This window comes from Symphalangus syndactylus, chromosome 3 (genome assembly GCF_028878055.3).
Source record: "Symphalangus syndactylus isolate Jambi chromosome 3, NHGRI_mSymSyn1-v2.1_pri, whole genome shotgun sequence".
NCBI classification, from domain to species: Eukaryota; Metazoa; Chordata; class Mammalia; order Primates; family Hylobatidae; genus Symphalangus; species Symphalangus syndactylus.
The window spans coordinates 128,552,198-128,577,589 of NC_072425.2; the positions used below are offsets into that span (position 1 = coordinate 128,552,198).

Consider the following 25,392-nt stretch of genomic DNA (forward strand, 5'->3'; position numbering starts at 1 on the left):
GTGTGTGTGTGTATATATATATATATATATACACACATATAGGTATTTGGCAACTTTATTTTTAATGGATTCCCATAGGAATCATGTTTATTGTATTTTATTTTTTTTTGAGAGAGGGTCTCACTGTTGTTGCCCAGACTGACCTTGAACTCCTGGGCTCAAAGGATCCTCCTGCTTCAGCTAGGACTACAAGTGCATGACAGTGTGTTTGGCTCTAAACCAGTGGTCCCCAACTTTTTTGGCACCAGCGACCAGTTTCGTGGAAGGCAATTATCCTACCTCAGCATTAGATTCTCATAAGGAGTGTGAATCCTAGATCCCTCACATGCACAGTTCACAGTAGGGTTCCCACTCCTATGAGAATCTAATGCTGATCTGATGGGAGGTGGAGCTCAGGTGGTAATGCAAGCAATGGGGAGCTGCTGTAAATACAGATGAAGCTTCACTGTGTGGCCCATTTCCTAACAGGCCACGGACTGTACCAGTCTATGACCCAGGGGTTAGGAACCCCTGCTCTAAACAACTTTTATTGATAGAGATTTTCAGTTTAAAAAATGTGAAGACCACTGGCTTATGATATGCCTCCTGAGAATGAGAGACTATGATGTGTCACTCAAAGCATTTCCTAAAAATTCTAAAACTACAGAGGCCTCTTAGGTCAAATTTATATCAGATTAACCCAGTGCAGTGACATGTAGTCCCAGCTACAGGGGAGGCTGAAGCAGGAGGATCTCTTGAGCCAAGGAGTTCCAGGCTGTAGTACACCACAATTGCACCTGTGAATAGCCACTGTACTTCAGCCTGGATAACACAGAGATCCCATATCTAAAAATAAATAATTAATTAATTAATTCAGATTACTTTTCCCTTTAAACTTAGAAAACGTCTTGCTCTGTCACCCAGCGTGGGGTGCAGTGGCACAATCATAGCTCACTGCAGCTTCAAACTCATGGACTCAAGTGATCTTCCTGCCTCAGCCCCTCCCCAAGTAGCTGGGGCTACAGGCACATGCCACTATACCTGGCTAATTTTTTAATATTTTTTGCAGATACAGGATCTCACTATGTTGCCCAGGCTGTTCTCAAACTTCTGGGCTCAAGTGAGCCTCCCACGTTGGCCTCCCAAAGTGCTGGGATTACAGGAATGAGCCACCCATGCCTAGCTATTCTTTTTTTAATTCCTGAAGAAGATACTTCTAAGAAACTAATCATATTCTTCAAAGCCTCTGATTAACCATAAACTAAACCGAGGATAAAACTAACATAATTTGCATATTAATTCTATCTATTTGAGGTAAATAATTGGTTACAGTTGATTTACTGATTTGTTTAGGCCCAAACTGTAGGTAGCTCTTAGTTTTCTGACCTCGTGGAGAATAGTCTTAAATCTACATCTTAGAACAAAATTAATTTTCTTCCTTTCAGTAGATAGCAGTTAGAGTATTACAGAGAAACACTCTAAAACTTGTTCATCTTGAATCTAAACACTCATTTTCTTTTTATTCTATTTGTATTTATTTTTATATATATATATTTTTTTGAGACATAGTTTTCCTCTGTCGCCCAGGTACAAGCAGCTCTCCCACCTCAGCCTCCCAAGTAGCTGGCATCACAGGTGCACACCACCACACCTGGCTAATTTTTATATTTTTTAGTAGAGACAAGGTTTTGCCCTGTTGGCCAGGCTGGTGTCGAACTCCTGACCTCAAGTGATCTGCCCACCTTGACTTCCCAAAGTGCTGGGATTACAGGCATGAACCACCACACCCAGCCTCATTTTCTTTTTAAATAGACTTCCATTTAGTGTAGTTTGAAAAATCAGATTTATGACAATGACACACTTCATTCTGAATCTAGAAAAATGCATTTAAATAAAAGTATTTCACAGTAGAGCTATGAATATGAAACTTTTGAACAATTAGAGTACTTTGTAACAATATTAAAGTATAGTACAAGGAATATCACATTGTGCCAGATTAGCTAGGCTACCAACCAGGTAAACTAAATTACTCTATTTTTTTATTCTTTTAATCAGAATCTACCATGATAACATAGGACTAGAAATGTCAGTGAGGAGATGTTGAAAAGTAGATCTTTAAAACTTATATTATCTATACTAGTACTTCTCCAACTTTAATGTACATAAAAATCACTTGGCAGTTTTGTTAAAATGTAAATTCCAATTCAGTATGTCTGGGATGGGGCCTGGAATTCTGCATTTCTTACAGGTGGTTGAATAGTGCTACGACTGCTGGTCCAAGGACCACACTTAGATGAGCAAGGATCTCAATTTTTCACAAACACATTAATCAGAAGGATATTGTCAGGCTTATAAACTTAGCCATCTTCTGAATTGTTCATAACTGTGATTATTTTATTGGTAGTTTCAATTTAGGTAACTCCATAGAATATTGTGGAAAATTCCAGTACATTTCTGTCAGACTAATATGGAATTATTTATCAATAGGTAATGGAGACCAAAAGTATGTTGTACCTTGTGACAGAATATGCCAAAAATGGAGAAATTTTTGGTAAGCTTTTTCCTTTAAATTTTCTATTAATTTGAAAAATTCACTAATCTGCATGAATGGGGTATTTTCTGTTAATTTTCTGCTTATTTAAGTGTTGGTAATATAAGTGAAAAAAAATTAAGTGTTAAAAATATTCAGTAACCTAAAATATGAAATATAACTTATTTCCTTGCATTTATTATACTAAAGGTACTACTTCTGTCATCTCTATTAGAAACTGGAGAATCAAACATATGGAGGAACTTTTAGTCATATTGCAAAGGATATTTTCTTTCTTTTTATCTTCCTTTTTACCTTCCTTTTCTATGGAAAGATTAGTCAGCAAATATTTATTAAGCTTCTACTATGTCCCAGGCATTGTACTAGGTATTGGGGATACTCTAGTAAACTAAATAGCACAATCTCTGTTATTGTGGATCTTACAGTTTAGTAAAGTATTCACTATAGGTGTAAGACCTCAGGCAAATCACTAAACCTCTCTGGGACTTGATTCCTTTATCTCTAATAAGAAAGTATTTGATTGGTGTTTATGATTCATTCGAACTTTAAAAAAAAATTTAAATATTTTATTCTAGCTTTCACCTAAAATATCTATTTATTTTTACTGTGTGGAACCAGAGCACTGTAGGTATCTAAATCTTTTTTGTTCTTAACTGAAATTTAAGTCCAAAATTGTTTTTTAAGCAGCTTTATTGAAGAATAATGATATGTAATAAATTACACGTATTTAATGTGTACAACTTAATGTTTTGATACACGTTTGTGAAACAATCACCACAGTCAAAATATCCATCACTTCCAGAAGTTTCTTTGTGCCCTCTTTGTAACTCTTTTACCCCATCTGACACCCAAAAAACCACTGACCTGTGTTTTGTCATTATAGATCAGTTTGTATCTTTTGGAGTTTTATATAAATGGAATTATACAGGATATACTCAAATGTAATCATACAGGATATATTCTTTTTTTGGTCTAGCTTCTTTAATATAATTATTTTGGGATTCATCCCATTTTATTGTGTATATCAACATATAATTTCTTTTTATTGCCAGTAGTATTATATTATATAAATATACCCCAGTTTGCTTATTCGTTCATCTATCTATTGATAGACATTTGGGTTGGTTTCAGTTTTTAGCTGTTAAACATAAGTTACTATGGACATTCATATACAAGTCTACACAGTCTACTTTCAGGTAATACTTACCACTTCGCATATAATATAAGAACCTTGGCTGGGTGCAGTGGCTCGCACTTGTAATCCCAACACTTTTAGGAGGTCAAGGTGGGTGGATCATCTGAGGTCAGGAGTTCAAGACCAGCCTGGCCAACATGGTGAAACCCATCTCTACTAAAAATACAAAAATTAGCCGGGTATGGTGGTGCATGCCTGTAATCCCAGCTATTAGGGAGGCTGAGGCAAGAGTGTCACTTGAACTCGGAAGCGGAGGCTGCAGTGAGCCAAGATCGCACCACTGTACTTTAGCCTGGGCGACAGAGTGAGATTTCATCTCAATTAAAATAAATAAATAAATAAAAAATAACCTTACATCAGTGTACTTCTTTTTTGCCCCTCCTGGCTTTTATGTTCTTGTTGTAATATTTTGCTTAAACCTATTTTATAAAACGTAATACAGTGCTATTTTTCTTTAAACAATTATCTTTTAAAGAGATTTCCACATTTTTTGAAAATGATCTATTTATCAGTGTAGCTGTCTTTTTCTTTAAACACTTATCTTTTAAAGAGATTTCCATATTTTTTGAAAATTGCATCTATTTATCAATGTAGCTACCATTTCTGCATTCCTATGTATGTATATGTTTTTATCTAATGTCATTTTTCTTTTGTCTGAAGGATTTTCTTTTCTTTCTTTCTTTTTTTTTTTTTTGAGACAGAGTCTCGCTCTGTCACCCAGGCTGGAGTGCAGTGGCGCGATCTAGCTCACTGCAAGCTCCGCCTTCCGGGTTCATGCCATTCTCCTGCCTCAGCTTCCCAAGTAACTGGTACTACAGGCGCCCACCACCATGCCTGGCTAATTTTTTGTATTTTTAGTTGAGACGGGGTTTTACCGTGTTAGCCAGGATGGTCTCGATCACCTGACGTGATCCGCCCGCCTCAGCCTCCCAAAGTGCTGGGATTACAGGCGTGAGCCACCGTGCCCGGCATCTGAAGGATTTTCTTTAGTGTTTCTTGTAGCACAGATCTGCTGGTGATGAAATATTTCAGCTTTTATATGTCTAAAGTAGTCTTTATTTTTGTCTTTGTTTTTGAAAGATATTTGTACTAGGTATAGAATTCTAAATGGACTTTTTTTCTTTCAGTACTTTAAAGATGTTGCTTCACTGTCTTCCCATTTGCACTGTTTCTGACAAAAAAAAAACCACTGTTATCTTTTTCTGTATTCCTGTGTATATAATGTGCCTTTTTTCTCTGGCTGCTTTTGAGGCTTTCTATTTATCACTGGCTTCAACAATTTGATTATGATGAGCCTTTGTGTGGTTTTCTTCATGATTCTTATGTTTGGTGTTCATTGAGCTTTTTGGATCTGTGACTACACTCTTTTCATCAAATTTGGATATTTTTCAGCCATTATTTTCTAATTTTTCTCTTCCACCCCTTTCTCTTCTCCTTCAGATATTCCAGTCAAATGTATATTAAACTGCTTGAAATTGCCCCACAGCTCACTGATGCTCTTTTCCATTTTTAAAAAATTCCTTTTTCTCTATTTCATGTTGAGTAGTTGCTATTTCTGTCTTTAAATTCATGAATCTTTTCTTCTGCCATTAATCCCATCCAGTGTATTTGTCATCTCAGACATTGTAGTATTCTTTTCTATAAACTTGACTAGGATTGTTTTTTAATGCCTTCCATGTCTTTACTTAGCTTTCTGAACATCTGGAATCCAGTTATGATAATTTTTAATGTCCATGTCTGCTGATTTCCAGCATCTCTGTCAGTTCTAGGGTGGTTTTGATTGGTTGATGTTTCTCCTCAGTTTTGGTTACATTTTCCTGTTTCATTACATGTCTGGTAGTCTTTGATTGGATGCTAGACATTGCCAATTTTACCTTGAGCACCACATATTTTTGTGTTACTTTAGGTTTTCTTGAACTTTGTTCTGGGATGCAGTTAAGTTACTTGGAAACAGTTTGATCCATTTGGGTCTTGCCTTCACGATTGAAACGTGCTCAGTCTGGGTCTAGTTACTTCCCACTTCTGAGTACTCTACTCAGTGCCTCATGAATGCTGAGGTTTTTTGGCCTGACCAGTAGGAACAGGCACCATTCCTGGTTTTGTGTAAGCACCAGCCAGTGTTCTCTCTCAGCCTCTCAGATGGTTCTTTCTCTGGCCTCTGGTGGTTTTCCCTCACAGGTGAGCTGATCAGCACTCTCCTGAGTGCTCAGGGGACGGATCCCTCTGCAGACCTTTGGAGTTCTCTCTGTGTGTAGCTCACCCTTATCTGGGAATCTCAGCATTGTCTACTCAACTTAAAGATATTGCTGGGCCCCACCTGGGTTTCCCCTCCCTGTGCTGTGGCGTAGAGATTCTCTCAAGGCATTAGTTGGAACATTCACAGGTCTCGCCTCATTTGTCACCTGTTGCTCAGGGATCACTTTCCTTTGCCTGATGTCCAGTGTCTTATAAACCATTCTCTCGTGTATTTTGTATTTTTGTTGTTGGAGATGGGAAGGTTGTTTCAGGCAGGAGGACAAATCCATCTTAGCCAAAAGCAGAATTATTTAGTCCTTTCAAATTTGTTATTAATTTAAGGTATATTAAAGAGAAAGAACCATATGCACTTCTATAGTTTTGAAAAATACACTACTTGCAGTTGGATTCTAAATAAATAGTTCTGACTAAACTCTTTGTATTTCAGAAAAGATATCTGTTTCCCTCTTTTGCTTAATTTTTTCTTTTTTATGCTACTACTTAATGAGCTTATTTTAATTCTGAAAATACTTGTTTTAGCTAGCAGCATCTTGACTGATGCTATAATAGACTGTTATGGGCTTTGGAGCTAAGCAAATCTGATTTAGAATGCCGGCTATACCATATTAATTGTTAACATTACTTTGGGCAGGTTTCTTTCCTTTTCTTCCCTTTTTCCTCTTTATTCATTTTATTTTTCTTGCCTTTCTTTCCTGTTTCTTACATTCACTTATTCATTCATTTATTCAGTCTTTCAAGAAATCCTTATTGAAAACCAACTACTTTTCACACACTGTTAGGTGGTAAGAAAACTGCAATGAAGAAAATAGACAAAAATCTCTACTCTTACATTCTAGTTTGGGAGAGAGAAACAAAATAGCTGAATTATGTAGTAGATTAGATAGTGATGAGTGCTATGTAAATATAGCAAGGCTGGTTAGTTGGGAGGCATGGGAGTTGATTGCAACATTAAATAGAGTGGTCAGAGAAGGCCTCGCTGGCATTTGAGCACAGACTTGAAAGCACAGTCATGTCTATGTGGTAGAACAGAGATTACCCAGGGAGAGGGAAGAATAAATGCAAATCCCTGACGCAGCAGTGTGCTTGGTGTGTCCAAGGGGTAACAGGGAGGCCAGTATGGCTCAAGAGGAGCAAGCAAGAGAGAAGAGCAAGGAGGAAGAACAGTAGAAGAGGAGGTCAGAGGGTAAATGAGAGGCAGGAGTGGGGCAGATTTGGGGGCATTGTGTAGGCCATTAGGATTTTGGCTCTTACCTTGAATAAAATTAGAGAACCATTTTCGGCTGGGTTTCAGCACAGAAGTGACTGCATCTAATGTAACATTTTAAAAGCATCACTCTGGCTGCAGTGTTGAGAATGGGAAAGGGTGGAGATAGGGAGACTAGGTAGGAAGCTTTTGGAGTAGTTCCAGTGGGGGGTGATGACAGCCCAGACTGGGGAGTAGCAGTACAGATAGTCCTAATTGGTCAAACTCAGAATATACTTTGAAGTACAATCAGTAGGACTTCTCAACAGATGGAGACTACCTAAGTAGTAGGTATGATTATGGAAGAGGCCAAGATCTGATCCCTGAGGCATTTAAACATTAAAAGATTTAGAAAAGAGGAGAAACTAGCGGAAGAGATGGAGGAAGAAAACCAAGAGAATGTGGTATCCTAGAAACCAAGTGAACAAAGTATTCTCAGAAGGATCAAGTGAATAACTGTGACAAATGATGCCGATAGATCGAAAATGATGAGGAATGACAGTTGACAATTGTATTCTGCAGTTTGGTAAGAGCAGTTTTGGTGGAGTGACTGGGCCAAAAGCTAGATTGAAGGGGCTTACAGAGCAAATGAGAGAAGAAAAATGGAGAGAGCAAAATAGACAACCCTTTCAAGGAGTTCTGCTGCAAAAAAGGAAAAAAGAAATGAGGAGGTAGTAGGTAGAGGCAATGAGTCGAGAGAAGGATTTTTAAGTCTTTGCCCATTGGAACATTTTTAAAGCTTTGGACTGTAGTTTTACAAGTAAAGTAGAAACAGCTGTTACATGTTAGGCATCATTTCTATGAAAATAGGATAGTCTAAATTGTTCTTTCTTGCTAAGATCTTTGAAACAAATTTGGATTACATTGTTTTATATACATTGAGACATAATTTGGGGATTTTTAAATGTATAAGTTTTATATTTAAAGTAAAATCTCTAGGGTAAATGGTCAATTGGAGTTCTGGAAAGAAGAATCTGATGTCGATAGAAAAGTTGGACAGTGAATGCTATTATCTTATTTTCCACTCTTGGGTACAGTTAATTTCTTGACCATTGAAGATAATGAGTAATAGAATTAATTTAAAAAGATCATGAAATCTTCGGATAGTCTTCACTAGTTTGGAAGGGAAGAATCTGAATTTAAAGGAGATGTGAAGATCATTTAGTTCAGTTTGTTTTTATTTGCCTTGACTTTGTCATACAGCTTGAAGCCCAGCAGAACTCATGATCTTTTTTTTTTTTTTTTTTTTTTTTTTTTTTTTTTTTTTTTACAAAACTATTTCTCTCTTTTCCCTTACTTGGCTTAAACTGGAAACCTTGATGTCAGTATTGATTCCTTTTCCTTCCTACCTGAATGAGGTTTTGAATCCTGCCTATTCTACTTCTAAGTATTTCTCTAGGAGGTCCCCATCTTTATAACCACTGTTAATGCCTCAGGTTAAGGTCTTCACTCTTGCTTCTCTGTATGTTGTGTCATTATCTCCTAACTGTTCTATTTTACATTTTCTTCAGAATTGTCTTTCTGAATCACAAACGTAATCATGTTGCTTTTATTTATTTTCTGAGTTTTCTAGTAATGACCATTAATTAAAAAAAAAAGTAATTTTGAAAACAAGGTAATGGCATGCAAACAGTTTTCAGTAGAAGGATTAATGCTCAGTGTACTGTACTCTATTATCATGTACTTTATTACCATGGGCCCTTAAACATCCCTTGATCTTAATTTCTCTTTATAAGGAAGATTCCTTATACTGCTCCATGCTTCAGAGCTGTTTTAATGTTACACAGCAACCCCGTTTTAATTTTTCCATGTGGTCAGTTGAAAGAGTTGGGCATTATGCCAAGAGTTGAAGGTAGAAGAAAAAGAGATTGGTGCCCAAGAAGGGTAAGGATAAGGAATCCAACTAAGAAGGCGGGAGGCACAGGGAGCCTAGAAGAAACTAAGATGTAAATGTGCAAAAAATTGTTGCCTATATGTGGAATATATAGGGAAGAAGAGACATAGTAAACTGTAGATTCAGGTAGGTACAAGCACGGAACAGTCTGGTAGCCAGCCCGTTTCTGACATGGAGCCCATGAAGATATTAAAATAGAAATGAGAAGATTCCATCCAAATAACATTAATCAAGTGGTGAAAAATATGTACATTAGTCCCCCCTACAGAGGGGACTTTCAGCGGTTTCACTTACCTGAGGTCAACCATGGCCTGAAAATATTAAGATATTTTGTGAGAGAGAGAGCACATTCATATACCTTTTATCACAGTATGTTGTTATAATTGTTCTATTTTAGTATTGTTGTTGTTAACCTCTTACTGTGCCTAATTTACAAATTAACTTTATCATAGGTATGTTTATCCAGGAGAAAACATAGTACATATAAGGTTTGGTACTGTCTGCAGTTTCAGGCATCCGCTGGAGGTCTTAGAACACAGCCCCTGCAGATAAGGGGGGACTGCTGTATGAGATTTTAAGTGAATTAAGCCCAAAATGTTTTAAACCAATTGGAGACTTAGATGGAAAAAAAAATCATAGATAAACAGTAGTTAAGTTTGTACTTTGAACTATATATTAAGATTTCAGGTTTATAACTTCAGAGTCAGTCTTTATTTAACTTTACAAGTATTCCTTTATTGCTTACTCTGTGCTGGGAGGGTGTTATGTTCCCAATGTTTTTTTCATTCTTAGTTTTGTATTTAGTTGGCCAGCAGATCATACTCTGTTCTTGCAAAATGACTTGAAATTAAATCCTTCTGTTTCCCTAGTCATCACCCTGCCCTAGGCTTTCATCACTTCATGTCTTAATTAGCGAATCCTTCATGTTTTACCATTCCCTCTTTCTTCTCTAGTCAAGTACATTTTATATAATTCCTGTTTAATCTTCCTAAAGTATTATTTTGATTATATTACAACTGTGTTCAGTAACTTTCACTCACCTTCCTATTGCTCATTGGATAAAATCCAAACTCCTCAGTTTGCAATTAGGGTAGCTGCACTAAGTGAATGGATGTGTCCAACTATTCCTTGCATAGGTCTATTTATTTAATATTATCTGTAGGTATGGACAACCAAATTGCCAAGTATAGTATCTGCTTCATTATAAACCAACCTTCCTTTCTTTCTGTTTGTGTCTCTTGGGCTTATCTATCTTCCAAGTTTTTATTTTTGCAAAAGTTAAACATTTACTAGTATTAGTTTAAGGAGTCAAATAATTGTGCAAAGTTTGTTACAGATGATACAGTCCCCGTGCTCCTGCCCCTCCTCCCCCATTTTCTCCTCTTTAGAGGCAACCACTTTCCTTTCTTTCTTTTTCCTTCCTTCTTTCTTTCTTTCTTTCTTTTTCTTTCTTTCTTTCTTTCTGAGACAGGATCTCACTCTGTCACCCATTCTGGAGTGCAGTGGCGCAATCACACTTCACTGCAGCCTCGACCTCCTGGGCTCAAGCAATCCTCCTGCCTCAGCCTCCTAAGTAGCTGGGACTACAAGTGTGTGCCACCATGCCAGGCTAATTTTTAAATTTTTTTGTAGAGATGGGATCTTGCCATGATGCCCAGGCTGGTCTCCAACTCCTGGGTTCAAGTGATCCACATGCCTCAGCCTCCCAAAGCACTGGGATTACAGGTGTGAGCCACTGCACCTGGCCTACTTTCATTTATTTTAGCTGACTAATTTAAACCTACCTTCATTTCCCTAAATAATATGCTTGTACTGGTATTTCTGGATTTTTTTTCTATTTTAGACACAATCTTTTGAATCTCTTGGATTCTTCCCCTATCCCTATATGTAAGAGGCATATTTTAGAGGGTCGTATAAGGACCAGATGTGGGAAACCTTAAGTATTAGGAGTAGGAGAAGGGGTTAGGATCTTTATTAGAATGGCCATCTGTGAGCCAGGAAGTGATGATGTCTATAAGGGAGTTTTTTAGGAAGATAAGTCCGGCAGTGGTGCGTCAGCTGAATTAGAGGAGGAGAAAAAAAGCCATTTAGGAGACTACTTTGTTTAGATGTCAGAGGCTGAATGTTTGGGTTAAGATGTTAGTTGTCAGAATCATGAGAAAAGGTTTTAAGCAAGAAGCATTTCTAATTCTAAAAATAACAACTACTGTTATTTATTGAGCACTGTCTTTTTGTTGGGTACTGTCTAAAGTACTTGATTTATTTTTTAAAACCTTACGAAAAACTTACAAGGTAGGAACTGAAAGATTCAGTAATTTGTCCAAAGTCACACAGCAAATAAGCAACAGAGTCTGGATTTGAACCAGGCAATCCCAGAGCCTGTACTGTTAGTAATTACACTTTAGCACCTGTCAAGAATTCCTGTTGAGTGTCAAGAAGCGAACACCAAGAGTTAGGATTTAAAGCAAACATGATTGAAGAATATTGTGGTGTGGTTGACAGTAGTGCCTAAGTCTGTTTTCAGAGTAAAAAATGACAAATTAGATTTTAAATATGGTTTGGAGATAATATCAGGACAGTTAGTTTGCTACGGACAATTGACAGTTGAAAATATGGAAGCAAATGAAATTCAACAGATAATTAAATTCAACAATAAAAAGACAATCCAATTTAATAATGGACAAAACACTGGAACCAGACAAAAGATATACAAATGGCCAAAAAGCACATGAAAAATTACTCAACATTTTTAGTCATCAGAGAAATGCAAATTAAAAACCACAGGGAGATATCATTTCACATCAGTTAGACTGATTAAAATTGAAAAAACTGACAATAATAAATGTTAGGCTGTGAAGCAACTAGAACTCTCATACATTGCTGGTAGGAATGTAAAATGGTACAACCACTTGGGAGAACTGTTTGGCAGTTTCTTATGAAGTTAAACATGCGTATACTCCATCATACAACAATTCAATTCCTAGGTATTTACCCAAGAAAAATGAAAACAAGTGTCCATAAAGCAATTTTGATAAGAATGCAAATTTTTATAGCAGCCATTTTTCACAATCACCCAAAGTCGGATCAACCCAAATGTCCATCAATGGGAAAATGTATCCAGAACAAATCATAGTATAGTAATACAATGGAAGATGATTCAAAAAGGAAATGAACTATTTGTGCATGCAACAACATGCATACATCTTACAGACATTGTGCTAAGTAAAAGAAGCTGGACACAAAAGAGTATAGACTATATATGGTTCTATTTACATGAAATTCTGTAACAGTCAACGCTAATGGATAGTAATAAAAGCTGGAAAGTTGCCTCCAGGGAGAGGGGAGAATTGACTGGAGAGGGACAAGAGAGAACTATCTTGGGTGATGGAAATGGAAATGTTTTGTTTTTGTTTTGAATGGTGGTTATACAGAATATACAATTACCTCATATAGTTAACAATCTAAGAATTTGCATCTTATTGTATATAAATCATACTTCAATAAATCCTTGTCTTTCTCAAAAAAAAGGAGAGTTTAGTAATAGAAGTATAGATTTGAGGATTACCTGAATAGAAGTGATCAATGAAGCTGTAATAATGAGATTTCAGAATTACGAAGGCTAAGAAGTGAGTTGGTAATGCATTTTATTAGAAGCAGGTGGAAGAAAGGAATTGATGGAGTAGAAGAGTGGCTTGGGAAACATGGACAGTTTCTTTCCTGATTAGCCAAAGGAGCTTGGAGTGAAGTGTGGGTATTTGGTCATTAAGAGATCACCAGTCACTTCAAAGAAAGTACTTTTCAGTAAACTGGAAGCTACAACCAGATTTCAAAAGGTTAAGGATGCACGGGTGATAAAGGGAGAAAGATATTATAAAACTACCTTTTGAAGTTTTCAAGGTGGAAAGAAGAGAAGGAAAGAATTGAGGGGTAATAGGGTCTACATAGGATTCAGTATTATGTAATGGTTTTGGTTGTGGTCTTGGTGTTTGAAACAGCTAGAAAAGAAAAGAATGTAGGCAGGAAAAAAGAGATGGTGAAATAAGGTCCCAGAGTAGACAAGAGACAGTGGGATTAAGGGCACAGAGGGAATTAGTTTAGAAGAGAGGAATTCCTCCTTCTCTGAAAAGGTGTGCATTGGTGCAGTTACAATGATAATTAGAGATTGTGCCAAGGATTTAGCCTACAAAGTCTCTTTGTGGTAGAATAGAAGGAAGATGAGTTTGTTGATTCAAGATAGAGGTATTTCATTCTGTAGTGTAGCTGATGAGACATCAGAGAAAGAGCAATACATTAGACACTGTAGTGAGAGAAAGGTTTAGAACAGCTAGCAGTGCTCATATGATTGTCAAGGGATGAATAAAAGGATCAATAATTAGCAGTAAGGGAGTTTATGGTAGACTTACAGTCAGCAGTGCTTTTCAATCCAAGAGGAGAAAAAGTAGACAATATGAATGAATGGCCCAGGTTGAGGATTAGAATGGTGGAAGATGAAATGCATGTAAGAGTTGCTGTGGTCAGAGAGGTCATTGTTGAAAAGGCTGATTGTGAGATCCAAGTTCAGGAGAGAGACACGTGAAGCAACAAAAGGGCCTTATGAGCTGGAATAATAGAACAGTGGAGAGACTGAAGACGTTCAAGTACTTTAAGGGAACAACATTTATATATTAAAAATATTTAAAACTCTAGCCTTGAGTCTGTGCATAACTCCCAGCAGCTTGCCACTTTCAATTTCTCTTCTACTCTTAGCACAATTGCCTTAACCGTGCCCTGCTAATTCCGGGAAGGCCTTAGGTCTTTGCACTTTCCTCTTCTACTTCTTGAATAGAGAGGTTTCCTGTGCCATCTGGTTTTCTTGTTCCATCTGACTAGGCTTACGCCAAAAGAGCAATTATGGTGGCATGCTGGGAATGCATCTACAGTGTGTGATTCATGCATTATGAGGCTCTGATGGTTATCCTTTATTTTTGTTCAGTTAATTATATTGTACCTCATTCCACAAAGAGTTGAAGTAGTTTCAAAGGAGAATAATACCCCCAAAATTCTAGAATATAAATAAGAAGAAAGAGTTGAATCAGAAAATAGATATAAAAGTAGAAAACAATTGTCAGGAGGAAAAAGGAACACAAATATGCAGGACATAAGGGCCTAAGAACCTCACATTTGGCTTCAAGCTTTGTGGCTGTCAAAGTGAATAGAAGATGCAGGCATTTTCAGAATTTTATCTAAGAGAAAGAACAGTACCTCTTCCTCGAAGAAAGCAAAACTTTTCTTAGTAGTAAATTCTAGAATGAAATTTTCCTTTGGCATTTCTAATAAGAAGTACTAAGTAAGTCATGTTGTTAAAATAAAAATTTGATCCTGTTAAAAATTTTCAGGGACTTCCCTTGCTTTTGGGGTAAAGTCCAGGATCCTTAACAAGGTCATCAAGGATCATTGCACTCTATATACCCTACCCTTAAAAATAATAGCAAGAAAGATTATCATTTCTTGAACTCTTACCATGTATCAGGCATTGTGTTAAGTCCTGTACATAAACTATGTCATTTCATCCTCTCAGAAACCTTATAAGATGGGTTTTACAGTTGAAGAAACTGAGGGACAGAGAGCTTACACAATTTACCCAGGGTCACAGAGCAAGTAAGCAAGTAGGTGGCATAACCAAGACCTGAAGCCATATTCTGACTTCATGTACTAACTGATTATATGCCGCCTTAGAGTTCTTTGAACTTCACAAGCTTCCATCTGCTGATTTTGCACATTTCTGTTTCTTCTGCCCCGCCCCTCATCTCCTTAAGCATGTCATTTAATTGAATTGAATCTTGATGGATATCATTAATTTAATATATTAACAGTAAAGAATAGAAACAGGGAAAGCATTTAACGGTTTTGTCAACTACGGTGAATATAACTGTTCCTCTTGATTTAATATGTGGCTTTGGTCCTGTATTCTCTCCTTATCTATAATGGAAGTAGGAAGCATTTGGGCTCCTGTCTTCTGTACTTTTGGAAACTGGCCAATGAACTGCTTACCAGATCTAATGACCAAATCTAATTAACTTCCACAAAACCCATAGCTAAGCTAATCTCCATATTCTCAAAATAGAACATGTAAATCTCTGATTCAAAATCTGTGCTCATGTTGATCTGGAGCCCTAAAGCCCTTTGCTCTCTGCCTATTGAAATACTGCCTATTTCAAAGTTCTAAATGAAGTTCCAGCTCTTCAATCCAGTTCTTCTCAATTAATTCTATCCACATTGATTTCTTATTAGGAGAACACTGTAGTTCTCTTTCCTGCACAACTCATTTTAGAATTTATCTACACACTGCCTTTCACTGTTATTTAAAGTCTGCATGTGTATCTTTTATCTCTTAATAGATTGTAAGCTTCTGTTGAAGACTTTAGCACAATACAAAGTGTTTTACAAATACCTTTTGAATGAATGGTGTAATAGTCTGCTTTGGCATTATAGACCTTATTTACCTAGTGAAGCCAACCCGAGAACACTGCTAGGTTAAGTAGTCTGAGGTACTTCTTTGTTCAGTTTTTGAAAGGAATTTTCTGTTGGTTTACTCTTCACGAGATAAACATGAATGAGGAAATACTAACTGAATCAAGGGAGAAAATTGGCTTCCTCCGGTATACTGAGCAGTTTTTGAGTGCTTACTGGTAGTTACCACCATACAATTACTTTTTCTTCTAACTCCCACACCTCCCTTCACATAACCTTTTCAGAATATAATGGTAAATAAGAACATATGCATTTAACCTGGGTAACTTGTGCTCCAGGACTTATATGGCATTTGGTGCTCATCTCTGAAGGATAATATTTTCTTGGTCTGGCAGCATGGAATATGGAATGGCAAATGAATTTGCTTAAGAGTCCTTGAGTTATTTATGAATACAATAAGGCCTTAACTACATTTTTCCTCTGGAATCACAGGTGTGATTAATGAAAGTTATTCACTATTCCTACATTCTTTAGAACTATTTCTTACATTCATCCATGTGGTCATGTGCAATAAATGGCACAAAGATCTTAGGGTGATCACCTCGTCAGACAATTTGGGCACTGTTCAAACAATTAAACCAGCAGTCAGCAGATTCTGGCCTGGTAATTAAATTACCCAGGGCCTTTGTTTGCAGATTTCTGCTCCTTGATATGCTGTGTCTTTCTAGGCTGAGCATATGCCTGGGGTTTATTGATTCATTTCCTGTCTTTCCCTTTCAGTGGTAGCATACTAGGATGCCAGCTGTGGTAATTGAAAAAGGGCTTTGTTTTAGCCAAAATAGCTTTGGACACTGGTTACTTAGAGAACCTGAGGGACAGTTTTTGTGGTCTTTGGTTAATATCTTCACAGCCTGAAGGTAGTACTAGGAAAGTAGTTCGTTTGTTTTCTACTACAAGTTTAAATAAATTTTGAAGGTTTTTCGCACTGTATTTTGCCAGTATGAACCTAAGTTTTAATCCTTTTTTTTCTGCTTATTATTAACCGGGGTCCCAGGTCAGTATTGCTTAAATCTGTCCTCACTTCTCCAACATCTTCTATCATTGCTTTAATTCAGATTGGCATCATTTCTCACTTAAATCACTTCAACACCTAAGTCCTTTTTGCCTCTAGACTTGTCCCTCTTCTAATCCATCCTCCGTATTACTATCAAATTGATCTTTCTGTAATACAGATCTGATCCTTGTCATTTTTCTGCTTAAAATATTTCTGTCTTCCCATTGCCCTCATTATAAAGTCAAGTTAGTGTGGAACTGGTATAATGATCTGCCCCTGTCTTCCTTTCCAGTCACATTCCAGGCACATGTTGTACGGATTTTATTGACTGAACATGATCTGCTATGCAGATTTACAGACAAACTTTATTTCAAATGTGTGAGGATGGTAGATGTTAACATAGAAAGATATTAAATTGGTGTGTACTTCAGAAGGGTTATGCAATGTTGAATGCATGCAGATGAAATTAGACTATCCTTGGCTGTAAAATTTAGGATCTTTCCTTTTGAGTTTGTATTAGATGTATGTAATAGTTATCTTTGAAGAGGTCAGATCTAATTGGATTATTTATAAATCTTTCTAGTTAACTTGTAGAGAGACTAGTAACCACATGAAAGAGCCAGCATGATTCATGATTCAGAAAATTGTTATTGTTCTCCCTCCCACCTTTGTTTAAATTGGGTCAGACATTAAAAGTCAGGAGTAAGCTGTGTGTGGTAGTCCTAGTTGCACCATTGACTTCTACTATAAACATCCTTGAGTAAGCCACATAATGTTTCTGAACCTCAGTGTGTTCTAAAAATGAAAGGAGTATATGAGTTTAGTAAGTGATTTATGTGCTGGGGGAAAAAAGAAAGAAAGAGAAAAGAGAAGAGAAGTGAAGAGAAGAGAAGGGAGGGAAGGGAGGGAAGAAAGGGAGAAAGAGAGGAAGGAAGGAGGGAGGAAGGAAGGGAGGGAGGAAGGGAGGAAGGAAGGAAGGAAGGAAGGAAGGAAGGAAGGAAGGAAGGAAGGAAGGGAGGAAGGGAGGGAAGGAAATGAGTAAGGAGGGAGAGAGGGAGGGAGGGAGGGAGGGAAATGAGTAACTTGACCACCGCTCTAGAGGAGTTCACAGTCAACCTTCTATGCCTAAATAGTTGTCTGTAAATCGAAGGAAATAAAGTTAAGTTTTTCAACATGGATTTGAAGAATGGAATGGATCTGTCAGAGATGATTAAATAAGTTGTTTTTAAACTTCATATGTTTGGAAATACAAGCATAAGAAGCCTTAATAAAATAGACAAGTTTCTGAAATGCAGTCCATTTTTCCTGGTAACCTTCATTTTAGATTTCAGCTATCTCCTGCTGATTATTGGCAGCCTGCCGTTAGTTATGGTTCAAAGCTGACATTCTGTACTGTGAGCAGTGAGCTGCTCCCATGTCTGGCAGCTGCAGTTGTAGCTAGGCTACAGTGAAGGGAGAGAGAGAAGCATCAGCTATTCTGATCTTGGCCATAACCATACCCAACTGAATTCTATTAATGTGAGGATTTTGGCAGTCTGTGTTTCATTTGTTCCCTAGTTTTCTGTTTCTTTCAGGATGAATTTCTATTAAGTGAATCGTTGTATTACGGAATTTCAGTAAGATTAAATTAATTCAGAAAAAGCTAATTCTTTGTGAAAGGGGATAACCAGAGGTAGATGTTATCTGCTAATTACGGTGATAAAAGGGGTAGATTTCATACTTAAAATAAAATGGGAAAAACCATAGTCCACATAGGGAGGATCTTTTCTTCCCGCTTTGGTGAATGTCTTTCTGCTTTCATAAAGAGGTCTCCAAGTGAGATAGCTGAAGACCTTATATTTCTGTTGTATTTATTTTCTTGTATTTCTGAAAATGCCTTTGTTTTATTATCATATGTGAATAGTCTAATTATTGCTACTGCTCCATTACCCACTTTTGTAAAATTATTCTTTTATTTCTCTCAGAGCAATACATTATTTATTGAGGGCCTGTTACGTGTCAGACATGGTTCTAGGTGCTAAGAAATCATCAGTTAACAAAGTCTCTGCCTTCTTTGAGTTTATACTTTAGTGAGAGTGTTTTAAGTTGTGAGATTAAAAGAAAATGTGTGATGTCAGTGTTTCAAAGACAAATAAGGAAGGTAAGATGGATAGGAAGGCCAGGGGAAGGTAAAGATGTGTTCTTTCATCAAAGATGATCAGGGAAAGCCTCTCTTATACATACTTCAGCAAAAACCTGAAGAAAGGATATATAAAGTAAATATTTTGAGATCTTACGTGTCTTAAGATGCTGTATCTCTACCATAATACAGAGTAGTTTGTCTGGGAATAGAATTTTAACTTGGAAATAATTTTCTTTCAGAATAATGAGGATATTGTTCCATTGTCTTGGAATTTCCAGGGTTGCTTTTGAAAAACTTAAAGTGATTCAATTCCTGATCCTTTGTTGTGAGTTATTGTTTTCTCTCTGGAAGCTTATAAGATCTTTTTGTCCTCAGTGTTGTGTAATTTTCCAATGATGTGCCTTGGTGTGGGTCTATTTCAATTTGTGGTGCTGGGCTATCTGGGAAATTGCCTTGAATTACTTAGTAGATGGTTTATTTCCCTACTTTTCTCTGTATTCTCTTTCAGAATGCCTTTTATTCAGATACTGGGCTTTCTGAACTGGCTTTCTAATTTTCTTTTTTTTCTTTTTTATTTTTTTGTTCTCCTATTTACCATGTCTTTGTCTTGTTCTGCTTCCTGAGGGATTTCATAAACTTTATCTTTTAACCTTTGTTTTGCTATCACATTTTAATATCTATGAGTTTATTTTGTTCCCTAGTTATTTCTTTTAAAATAACGCTCTTTTTTTCAACTTCTTAAGCATTTTACTTTTTTTATTTTTATTTTTTTAGTCTAAAATTTATTGCCTAAAGGCTTTAAGTCCTTGGGTACTTGTGCAGGATGTGCAGATTTGTTACATAGGTAGACGTGTGCCATGGAATAACACCCTTATCTTATTTGATCATTTTGTAATATCTTTTTTTTTTTTTGAGAAGGAGTCTCCCTCGGTCACCCAGGCTGGAGTACAGTGGCGCAATCTTGGCTCATTGCAACCTCTGCCTCCCAGGTTCAAGTGATTCTCCTGCCTCAGCCTCCCCAGTAGCTGGGTTTACAGGCACCCACCACCACACCTGGCTAATCTTTTTGTACTTTCAGTAAAGACAGGGCTTCACCATGTTGACCAGGCTGGTCTCAAACTCCTGGTCTCAAGCAATCCACTCACCTTGGCCTCCCAAAATGCTGGGATTACAGGCATGAGCCACTGCACCTGGCCTATAATATCTTTATTAAATCTCTCTCAGAACAACAATAATTTTGTTAAATTTTCATTTCTTTGCATATTCTTTTTCTTTCATTTGTATTTCATTTCTTCGTGTAGTCTTTCTTCTCTGTGATTTGTTTTTTCCTGTTGGTGTGTTTGTTTTAGTGTATATATTAGGTGTTAGAGTTTATTTAGGTGATTACCACATATATTTGTTTGTCAATTCCTATTTAAGAGCAGGGAACCAAGAAGCTAACTGGAAACTGAGCCAGTGGAAGGGATTTTTTCACTGCTAGGGTGATCTGACTGTGTTCTTATATTGGGGATTTCCAATGTTTGTATCTTTACACTTGAGTTGATGGATTACCAAGAGAAGATTCTTTGTCTTCTACCCATAAGGTAAAGCCTGGTTGCCATAGTTTTGGCCTTATGGATGAGGAATGCTAAGGCATGTCAGTATCCGGTATGCATGTTTACTTAAGCTTTCTGTTTTCATTACGGTATCCCTCTCCTCAACTGCACCTAGGGTTCTTAGGTCTGGAGACCCTTCATTTTAGTCTCTCCTCGAGAGGATAAGCCTCTAGATTTCTACTGGGGTAGAAGTCAGGGCACTCACCCAGTGCATAAAATGAAGAGAGGAGATCTGGGGATTGAATTATTTTTTAAACCATCTTCACCTGATCATCCTTATTTTAGCTTCATTTTACACCAACTTCCAGTTTCTTGTGCCATCAGTTCCTGAGTCTTTGGGGCATTCTACTATGTAAATTATATTGATTCAAGGCATTTTCCAGTGCTGAGGCTTCAAGTTTCTCAAGTCAGTTGAGCTGGTATTTCAACAGTGAGATTTTTTTTGTTTCCAAGTTCTTTAGTTGGTTCTTTCTCCTGTTTCCTATTCTATTCTTTAAATATATGTGATATAGTCTCTTATCTCTGGGAATATATTAAACATATATATTTATCTCTAGATGTTCCTTTTTTCTTATATTTTTCTTTAAATATTTGAACATAGTTGTAATAACTATTTTAACATCATCTTATGAGTCCATAATCTCTATAAATTCTAGGTCTATTTCTGTTGTCTTTCTCCTGCTTATAGGTAATATTTTCCTGCTTCTTGATATGTTTAATTTTTTGTTGTTGTTTGTTTTTTTGTTTTGTTTTATTTTGTTTTGGATGCTAGTCATTGTGAGCTTTACATTGCCAAGTTTCTGGATTTTGTTATCTTCCAGAAACAGTGTTGAGATTTAGTGAGCAGTTAAGTTACTTAATAGTTTTGTTTGATCTTTTCAAGTTTTGTTAGTGTTGGGGTTGCAGTAGCCCTATGCTAGTTGTGGTCCTTCTAAAGTTTCTGCTGAATGCCTTGAATGATCAATAAACAGTCTCCAGTTTGGCTAAAAGAAGTTTAAATGGTCCTCAGACCTATATGAGCTCTGGGAACCATTCAGCTCACAACACCTTGTCATTCTTTGCCAAACCTTATAGAACTTCATCCTAGGCACATATTTCTTAGTATCTAGCAAAGACTTAATGGCACCTCTATGCAGATTTCTGAGCCTTTATTGTTATTTTTTTTCTGCATAGTCCCTCTTCTCCAGAAATTTGCCCCACATCTTCTGGAAACCTTAGACTTCTGGAATTCTAATTTCTGTCTCCTTTACTCAGGAAAACAGCCATGGCATGCTTGGGATGCCTGTGCCTGCTCAGAAATCCAGAATTTGCCTTCAGGCAGAAAACCAGGAGATCATAAGCCTCACCTGATTTTATTTTTACCAGTTTTCTGGTTGTTTTAAAAGAAGGTTAAATCCGATTCATGTTACAACATCATAGCTAGAAGCATAAGTCAAACATGCTTATTTTAAAATCCTATTCCAATTATATGTTAATCCTGTTTCTTTGGATGTGTACCTCATTTGCTGAACTTGTTTTCTGCCTTAAATGAGATTCACATTCCTCAAGAGTCTGCCCATCCTTTGATAGTATATGCATCTTTCTCATTGAAATTCATTGTTACACTCTCTCCTGCTTCTGTTTAGGCAGCCTGCTTGGGAAGGGGACTAAGACTTGCCATGGGAGTTTTGACTCAGGATTTTCAGTGAAAGTAGAGGAGTGTGTAGAAAGTATTTCTGGGCTGGGGCCGGGCGCGGTGGCTGACGCCTGTAATCCCAGCACTTTGGGAGGCCGAGGCAGGCGGATCACGAGGTCAGGAGATCGAGACCATCCTGGCTAACACGGTGAAACCCTGTCTCTACTAAAAATACAAAAAATTAGCCGGGCGAGGTGGCGGGTGCCTGTAGTCCCAGCTACTCCGGAGGCTGAGGCAGGAGAATGGAGTGAACCTGGGAGGTGGAGGTTGCAGTGAGTGGAGATGGCGCCACTGCAGTCCGGCCTAGGTGAAAGAGCGAGACTCCGTCTCAAAAAAAAAAAAAAAAAAAAGTATTTCTGGGCTGGATATCCTGGAGACTGCTCTACTAGGAATGAATGCTTCCTTTTTTTCCCCAGCCACCTTGGACACTGCCCTGTCTCTAAGATTTAAGATTAAATCTCTAATATTTAATACTCTCTTCAGGAGTTGTATACCCTCTGTTAATGCCCAGGGTGTGTAGCACAGGATGTGAACATGGATCGATCTGACTTGGCTGCATCCCTTGTGGTATTCCAACTAATAAGACTGTTGACTGTCCCTCACCCCTTTCCTGTTCCAATACTCCACTGTTGGGCATGGAACACTTTGGGCATAGAACTCTATTGCTGTTTTTTGTGTCTGTATATCTTAGCTTGTGATTTTCCTCTTTAGTTTGATTTACTCTGTTGTAAATCACAAAATATTCCCAGTTGCTAGTCCATCAGTTCCTTTTGTTCTTGTGTGACTGTTAATTAATTTTCTTTCATTTCCAGGAATTGATGTAGGAGAGAAAACTAGCTGGTTCCCAGTCTGCTATCTTGAAACAGGCAGAATAATCTCTTTTGTCTTGCCTATGCACAACCATTTTAAGATAGATTTGCTTTTCATCAAATATTGGGGGTTCTTAAAATGTAAATATCCAGCTTTGTTCTTAAAATGTAAACGTAAAATAACATTTAATGTTTAAATGTTAAACATTAAATAGTATAACATTTTCTCTTTGTTTCTTTATCCCATTATGAACCATTTATTTGGCCCTTCATTCAAGAAATAATTACTGGGTTTCCTGTCTTGGTATTTGAGGAGGAGGGTACTATCTAAGGGAGAATTAAAAACACTTAGAACTATGCTTTACTATGTGATGTTACAAGTGCTACGGGAAACTATGAGAAAAGTTCTTTAGAAAGTCAGAAGAAACAGGCGATTTTTTTTTTTTTTTTTTTTTTTTTTTTTTTGAGACGGAGTCTTGCTCTGTCGCCCAGGCTGGAGTGCAGTGGCGCGATCTCAGCTCACTGCAAGCTCCGCCTCCCGGGTTCACACCATTCTCCTGCCTCAGCCTTCCGAGTAGCTGGGACTACAGGCCCCCGCCACCACCCTTGGCTAATTTTTTGTATTTTTAGTAGAGACGGGGTTTCACCATGTTAGCCAGGGTGGTGTGCAAATATAGTATTTGTAGGCATAAAGTTACAAACTCGGTGGCAGTATAGCATCTGGTAAAGGCCTCAGTGAACTAATGGCGAAATTTACCTCCTTTTTAGTCCTCACCCTCTTCAACTTCACTGCAGCAACTTGACTCTTAGCATGCACTCTCTTTTTTTCTTGGAAATTGCCTTTTGTGACTGTTTTCTTTTCCTACCTTTAAGACCATTGTCTATCTCATTTTCCTGTCCTGTAAGAGAAGGAGTTCTATGCATTCCCTCACTGAGCTCTGTATTCCCAAGGCTTCAGGCCTCTAGGCAGATGAACCTCAAATCCATAACCTGAGCCTTTACGTTTCCCTAAATTCCAGGTCCCTACTTTCTGACTTGTTGAAAAGAAAATTACAAACTGGGCACATTACCTTCTTCTCCTCCTAAATAAGCTCTTCCCATATTCAAAATTCTGTTAGCAGTTTGACCATTCATTCTTCTTCTGCCCTTGAATTACCTTGGACTCATTCTTCTTTATATTTAATTAGTTGCTTAGTTTTACAAATTTTTCTTCAAAATATCTTATTTTCTGCTTTTGTTTACTTTAAATTTTCTGCTTTTGTTTACTTTATATTTTCATTGCCTTAACCCTAATTTAGTCCCTCATTAATTCATTTTCAGCTCATGATTAGGATCCCAAGTGGTTTCTTGCCTCTTTATTTCCTTTATCAGTCTCCTGTGCACAGATTTTCACTTTATTTCTTAAAAATCTTCTGCAGTTCCTCCTTGCCTACCAACTTCTTTGGCACTTAAGACCTTTTATAGTGTAGACCTAGCCCTTTTTTCCAATTTCATTTCCTGTTATTCCCTATGTGTACTGTATGAGAGACAATGGGCTTTGGAATCACGGACTGGGATTCTTGTCCCAGTTCAGCCATTATTTAACTGTGTGCATAAGTAACTTTGGAAGAGTCGCTTAACTTTTCTGAGTCTCAGATTCTCATTTGTAAAATAGTCGGTGTATGAATAAGGTAAACTAAGATTTCTGGTACTACAGTACCAGACTTAGTAAATGTTAATCTCTTCTTGCACTTTCCTCAGGTCAGTTTGGTTGGACCGCTGTTCTTGGAATGCTCCGTGTTTTCCTACACTTTTGCCATCACTCTTCTGAACGGTTTTTCACTCCCAGCACTTCTGACACGAAATGCAGAGGGTGGAGGGGTTCCCTCCACACCAACCAATTTTCCAGTACCAACTGAGTGTCCTAGAATTCATTTCAATTCTGATACTAACTACGCAGAGCTAGCCTCAGATGTGACAGGTTTAAGGGCTCATTCCCACAAGACTGCCCTCACATCAGAGGCCAGTTGCAAGTAGCAGGTTTCCAGGTTACCTACACCTTCTGTCCCACTTGGCTACAAAGTTAGGAATTCCCATGACTCACAGGTTCTATAATTTGCTAGCACGGCTCACAGAACCTAGGAAAGCAGTTTACTTACATGCACTGGTTTATTATAAAGAATACAACTCAGAAACAGCCAAACAGAAGAAATACATAGAGCAAGGTATAGGGGGAGGGCAGAGCTTCCATGCCTCTGGGATGCCACCCTCCCAGCACCTCAGTGTGTTCAACAACTTGGAACCTCTCCAAAACCTGTCTGTAGGGTATGTATGGAGGTCTCATTACATAGGCATGATTGAGTACATCATTGGCCTTTGATGATTAACTCAATCTCCAACCCCCGTCCCATCTCTCTAGATTCTCAGAGGTGGAACTGAAGGTACCAACCCGCTAGTCACATGGTTGGTTCCTCTAGCAACCAGTGTCCATCCTGAAGTATCTAGGGACTCACCACTAGTCACCTCATTAGCTTAAACTCTAGTGTGGTTGAAAGGGGCTTGTTACAAGTAACAAAAGATATTCCTGTCA

The 25,392-nt window shown here is 37.6% G+C and overlaps 1 protein-coding gene across 1 annotated transcript in view; it reads left to right on the forward strand.

Annotated features, from left to right (window-relative positions):
* The window catches only part of SIK2 (salt inducible kinase 2), a 132,943-nt gene that overhangs the window by 15,485 nt on the left and 92,066 nt on the right, over positions 1–25,392 (forward strand). The window contains exon 3 of the mRNA XM_055273048.2: positions 2,467–2,530. Coding sequence (XP_055129023.1) covers positions 2,467–2,530 — 64 coding nt within the window. The remainder of the gene's footprint in view (positions 1–2,466; positions 2,531–25,392) is intronic.